Source organism: Elephantulus edwardii, unplaced genomic scaffold, assembly GCF_000299155.1.
Source record: "Elephantulus edwardii isolate Elephantulus edwardi_28Jun2011 unplaced genomic scaffold, EleEdw1.0 scaffold00017, whole genome shotgun sequence".
In the NCBI taxonomy this organism is placed as follows: Eukaryota; Metazoa; Chordata; class Mammalia; order Macroscelidea; family Macroscelididae; genus Elephantulus; species Elephantulus edwardii.
Window position 1 is genome coordinate 14,074,172 of NW_006399767.1, and position 6,000 is coordinate 14,080,171.

The 6,000-nt window shown below is 53.7% G+C and overlaps 1 protein-coding gene across 1 annotated transcript in view; it reads right to left on the reverse strand.

The window, feature by feature from the left end:
- TTBK1 (tau tubulin kinase 1) overlaps nucleotides 1-6,000 on the reverse strand; it is a 42,219-nt gene that overhangs the window by 28,330 nt on the left and 7,889 nt on the right. The window contains exons 2-9 of the mRNA XM_006882142.1: nucleotides 5,026-5,173; nucleotides 4,667-4,740; nucleotides 4,371-4,511; nucleotides 3,305-3,409; nucleotides 2,738-2,803; nucleotides 2,189-2,281; nucleotides 1,978-2,103; nucleotides 500-654 (exon numbers count right to left, since the gene is read on the reverse strand). Of these exons, the coding sequence (XP_006882204.1) occupies nucleotides 500-654; nucleotides 1,978-2,103; nucleotides 2,189-2,281; nucleotides 2,738-2,803; nucleotides 3,305-3,409; nucleotides 4,371-4,511; nucleotides 4,667-4,740; nucleotides 5,026-5,173 (908 nt within the window). The remainder of the gene's footprint in view (nucleotides 1-499; nucleotides 655-1,977; nucleotides 2,104-2,188; nucleotides 2,282-2,737; nucleotides 2,804-3,304; nucleotides 3,410-4,370; nucleotides 4,512-4,666; nucleotides 4,741-5,025; nucleotides 5,174-6,000) is intronic.

Genomic DNA, 6,000 nt, shown 5'->3' on the forward strand with positions numbered 1-6,000 from the left:
GCCTTACCATTAAACCACCAGACGCCCCTCAGGAGAGCTGTTGTTGTTGCTGGGTGCCGCTGAGTCAAATATGACTCACAGTAACCCTAGAACAACAGACTGGAACCCTGCCCTATCCTGTGCCATCCTCACAATCTCTGACACAATTGAGCCCAGTCACTGTGTCAATCCTTCTTGTTGGGGGGGTCTTTCCTTTGTCGACCATCCATCTTTCCAAGCGTGATGTCTTTCTCTGAGGAATAGCCTCGCCTAGCAACATGTCCAAAGGATGAGGACAAAGTGTGATCAAAAACTGCACAGGAGGCCACCCATTCTGCTCCAGATCAAGGGTGGAGATGCAGCAGAGCCTTCTGAAGTTTAAGAGCCTCAGTGCTGAGCACCAAGCATGGGAGAGATGACCACATCTGTCCCGTGGTCCAGGCAGGAAGAGGAGGGAGGGCTGGCTTCTCACAATAATGAGCCGGCTGCCCCCTGGTTATCCTTCCAGCCAGAGACTCACCCAAACATGGCTGCCGTCTGCCGCGTGTTCTGCTGGGGCGGGGTGGAGGTGCTAGTGGAGAGGAGGGCATCAGTGCCCGCCTTCTCCCAGTCAAAGGCCTCATTCTCCGCAATGCCCCGCTCCTTCATGCTGTTCTCAAACACCGACATGATCAACTGTGGGGAGGGGGTGGAGGGAGGACAGAAAGGTGACCCCAGGGCTAGCCAGGAGGAAAGGGCAGTTGCTGGGATTGGAGAGGGACCTTCCAGGATAGGAGTGGGCCTGGGGGGGTATTGAAAGAAGGGTACATTGATTGAAAATTAAAACATGCACAGAACATACAAATCAGCATGCAAATGATCATCTCCATTTAAGTCTCACTGGCTAGACCCAAGCCCTCAAGAGGTCTCAGATTAGCATTTCAGCTTCCTATTTCATTCTCACCAGCTCAGCATAAGAATTAGCGTCTTAAAGCACTAGGTAGTTTCCCAGACCCATCTCATAGGCTGCCTCTTCTGCTTGGAATGCCTTCCCACTTTGTCCTATCCTCTCTGAAGCTTTGCCTGGCTCCCCAACTCCCCAAGCTCACCCCTCCAAGGCCCCCTTCTACACGACACTGTCATTGGACATAGTGACTAGGTTTGAATGGTTGACATGCTTGTCTGCCAACCCTGTATCTCTAGCAGTCAGCACAAGCTGTAGTCAGAGCTCTGTGACTGGGGGGCAGGGGGCCCACAAGTCTGTGTGAAGATGTGAGCCAAGTGTCCTCCTGCCTGAGGCATCCCTCCCAGCACCAGGGCTCTGGTGCTTTCAGGAAGAGATGGGTCTCAGAGGTCCTCGGATGGGTACCCTCCTATCTTTCTCTAGAACACAGGGCGGGTCTTCCCGGCTGCTGGAAAGGAAGTGCCTTGAGTGCCTACTACATGCTGACACTGTTGTGCTCCACACAGTGTGCAGCTCCATCCCAGGCACATAGTAGGCCCTTTTCAGGGCATTGTTGAAGTCTCACCCATTCTCCAATCAGAGACAGTGGGTCCCAGAGCGATGTGGGGGTAGTATCTTTGAAAGTGCTCGACTTCGAACAGAATCTGTGTCTGAGTCTCACCTCGCTCCTATCATACTGGGCCTCAGTTTCCTCATCTATGAAATGGGACAGTCATCCCACTTGGCCTCCTGCAAGGTTTTAGTGTAAAGGACTTTTGAAAGTGTTTGGCTCTCTTCATCGTTAAGTGCTGGAATAATAATGTTAAGTCACACTCTCGTTGTCACCAAAGGCTTATTATTTTCAGGCTCAAATGGGTTCATGCACGGAAAGTACTGGGAATGGGGCCTGATACACAGGAAACTCTGGATAAACTGTACTAAAGCCACGGTTTAGAAGAGTGAGAAAGAGTTTCATGCAGATGCTCAGGGGCACGCCGGCCAGGGCACAGCCTCAGCGGGAGTGGGTACTGCTGGAGGGGCAGGCAGGGGCACGGTGGCAACTGGCAGGTGCCCACCTGGTAATCAGGCTTGGTGAAGTAGTCAAGGCTGGCGATGTGATCCAGGAAGAGGTGGAACTCGGAAGGCATGTGTTTCAGCAGCATCCGGTGCTCGTACTTCTCCTTGATCATCCCCACCTGCTCCTGGAGGCAGATGGGCACAGAGAAATGGACCCCCAGTCACATACTACAGCCCTTCACTCCTCAGACCCAGCTTCCCAGGACTCACTTTGTCTTTGATCTTCCTCCAGGGCAGCTGACCCACTGCAAACTCCACCAGCATGTAGAAGAGGGACCACAGGTCATCATGGCGGCCCATCTCCTGTGGACGGCAAGGGGAGGGGTCACTCACAGCTCTCAGCTCTTTCCCTGGGAATGGGGGCTGGCCTTTTACTGGAGGCATCTTTCAGGGAAGCCTGAGGCCTTCATCTCTATGGGTAGAACTAGGGTCTCCCTGAGACTATGTCTCCATCCTCAACTCCTCAACTCACACCGGTACTCAGAGTTCAAATCCTTTATGCATTCTCACCCCATAGTGACCAGTGATGGGGACAGAGAGGCTGGGGTCTCAGAATAAAAGGGTGGTGAAGTTAGGGGAAGCCACCAGTGGAGGATTCTTCCAACCCCAAGGGAGGGCTTGTTCCATCCCCACCCCACACTTCTTTTCCTACCTTGACATCAGTCAGCTACCCACTCTCCTTGTCCCCAAAAGCATACTTAGCCCCTGGCCTGCACCCATCCTGTCCCTCCATCCCTTGGTCTGGATTCTGCCACTCACCCGGTTCTTGTGGGCATTGACTGAGGCATAACGAACAGTCCCTCGAAACCCAGCCACATTCCGAGGCTGCAGAGGAGAGAGTAGCAGGAACCTCACCCATTGCATCCCCAGCCCTGGCCGCAGCCACCACCCAGCCCTGCTTACGAAGCCTGACACTTCCTACTCTGATCCTGACCCAACCCCACCCTCAACATGTTGGCCTCTTTAGGTTAAACCTGATACCCCAACCTTGCAACTCACGCCTTCTTCTACCTCCCATCATTAAACTAAATTCCCTGCCCCAACACTTGTCTTTGGCCAGAGTGAACAGGAAGATCACAGGATGTGGCTGGGGCATCCACCAAGTGCCCAGGCTAAGGGTGAGTGGAGACAGGCTACGTGGTGACTCCAGATTTAGACGGAGTTGATGCTGAACACAAGGCCACGTCTGCTTAGGCGGCTGCAGGAAAAGTTGGTAGAGGGGGACCTTCTGTGAACGGTCTCACATTGGGAACTGGGACGGGGAGTTACCCACTGTCCTGACAGCTTTGAGCACAGAGACCCAAGATTCCCGAGGTGGGTACTCACAGGCCGGACATCCCCCGTGGTGTTGGTGTACTGCCGGGCCAGCCCGAAGTCCAGCATATAGCACTTCCTGTAGGTGGAGGGCAGCCTGCCCATGGCAAAGTTTGACTGGGGAAGATAGTAGCTGTGAGCTCTGGGGCTCTAACCCCTCCGGGGTCTTCCAAGGGAAACAGCTTAGCAACTGGGGTGAAGGGAACTCACCCCACATGCATTCACACAAACCTCAGGCATCAGTGTTCACACACTCAGGTTGGGTTATGGTTTACGAAGCTCGAGTTATCCCATCTGAGGGGCAGGTGTGATTATCCTCAATTTAGGTAAGAGCACACTGGAGGTCAAAAAGGCTAGGGACTTCTCCAAGATCATACAGCAAGTGAGGACCAGCTGGGGCTTGAGCCTGGGTTTCTCCAGCTCTAAGTACATGGGACGCTCCAGCAGGGCAGTGCAGTTTAGTTGTACCTAGCCTGCTCTAAGACAGCCAGAGAGAACTGGGGATTCCTTTTGTGTGACCTTGAGCAATTCAACTAAACTCTTGAGGCCTTAATTTTTACTTCTGTAAAGTTCGAAATAGCCATAAAACCAGCTCCTTGGATGCCTGTTGTTATTATATACCAGGTAGTTCGAACCGACCCTTAGCTGACCCTCCAGCAGGTTTCCAGAGAAAGTTAATCACACAGGAGGAGACTGTCTGCCTTTCTCCCACAGATCACCTAGTGGATTTGAACCATGTACCTTTGGGTTGCCAGTGCAGCTCCTTACCACTAGGCCACCACAGCTCCCTAAGGAACACCTTAGGACCCTTAGTTTTCTAGGTTCAAGGTCAGGGATGAGGCAGAAAGGAGAACAGAAGAGAGGACATGGACACAGCAAGGAAAGGGCAGGTTGTGTACTCCTTAAAGGCCAGAGAGAGGAGCTGGAGCTCAGGAGAGAGAGTAGAAGGTGGGAAACAGATAGGAAATGCTCCTTCAGCTCCACTGTTGTCCTAGAGAAGGAACAGGGGCTCAGAGAGAGAGAAGGGATGGAATGCTTTGCAGGAGGGAACAGAGGGCGGACAGGCCATGGTGCTCACCGGCTTGATGTCCCGGTGCAGGAAGCCCACAGAATGGATGGCCTCAATGGACTCCAGGATCTGTTTGCCCAGCCGCAGCGTGGTGCTCAGCGTGAAGGTGCCTCGAGGCTGGCTGCGGCGCAGGTCGGCCAGGTTCCGGCCCTACGAGGTGGGGACAGGCCTGCCTCAGTGGCCAGCCCACCCACCACCACCAGAACCTGTCTAAGATTGGCTTCTCATTCCTGACAGAGCCCCGGTCTCCCTTTTCTCTCCCCATCCCACATGCTCAGGAGAAAGGACGGGCCCCAAGAACTCACCTGCAGCTGCATCACAACGTAGTTGAACTTCTCATTCCTGCCACAGCCAATGAACCTGCACACGTGATCTTTCCCTGAGGGACAGACACAGACAAGGCTCTCCCAACTCCAGTTCTCTCCCCATTTCCAAGCCTTTGGTGGAATCCTGGTGCCTCCTTGGTTCCTCTCTGTCCTGGCCATGTGATCAGCTAGTCTCATCATCTCCCCCTGTCCCATCCTCTCTGACACCACTGCTTCCTCAAACCATGATCTAAACCTCCCCCTCAGCTCCTGGCGCTGTCACCTCTTCCCTTTACCACTCTGCATCTCCACCCTCTATTTTCTTATCCCATCACCTCTCATTCCCTCCCCGCCCACACCTTGCAGCTTCTTGAGCACAGCCACCTCCATCTTGAGGACCTGCTTGGGCTGCTGGGCTGACTCCACCTTGAGGGCCACATTCTCCCTGGTCAGCAGGTCCATGGCCTCGTAGATCTCACCAAAGCCCCCGCCCCCGATCTTCTTCAGCTACAGAGATAGGGGTTGGAGAGGACAGGGACCAGGCTGAGCATTCCACCCATGATGGATCTCCTCCTTCCTCAGGCGGGGAAGGGGAGCTCCTTAAAGTGGAAGATCCATCTCTCTTTCTCCTCCCCATCCCTGCTCCTACTCCCTCTCCTTAGGTATACAGTCATCCTTGGGACAAAAACACAGAAACACACAGCTGCAGGCACACACACACACACACACACACACACACACACACACACACACAACACAGGATGTTGGAGTGGGCTGTGTGAAAGAGGATGACGCCCGTGACTCCAAACTGACATAGAGAGAAGCTTCTGCAGGATTCTAAGGAAATAAGAGGACTACCTTGAACAACCAGAACCACCCCCACATATCCTGACAACCTCCAACCAGAAGGAAATAAATTTCTAGGACATCTCAGCATCACTGTAGGTCCCCCAGGGAAGCTGCCTCTTCCTGATGTTGGCAGTTTCCTGAACGATGTCACCACAGAAGGGGAGAAGTTAAGGAGAGAAATGGAAGAGGGCTCAGCAAATGGTGGAAGCTCACCACTCCACTGCGGATGCTCACACCACCCCAGAGGCTCACACCACCCCACTATGAATGTTCACACGACTCCACAGGCTCACACCACTCCACAGGCTCACACCACTCCACTATGAATGTTCACACCACCCCAAAGGCTCACAACACTCCACTGTGGATGTTCCCACCACTCCACAGGCTCACACCACTCCACTGTGAATGTTCACACCACCCCACTGTGGATGTTCCCACCACCCCAAAGGCTCACACCACTCCACTGTGGATGTTCCCACCAC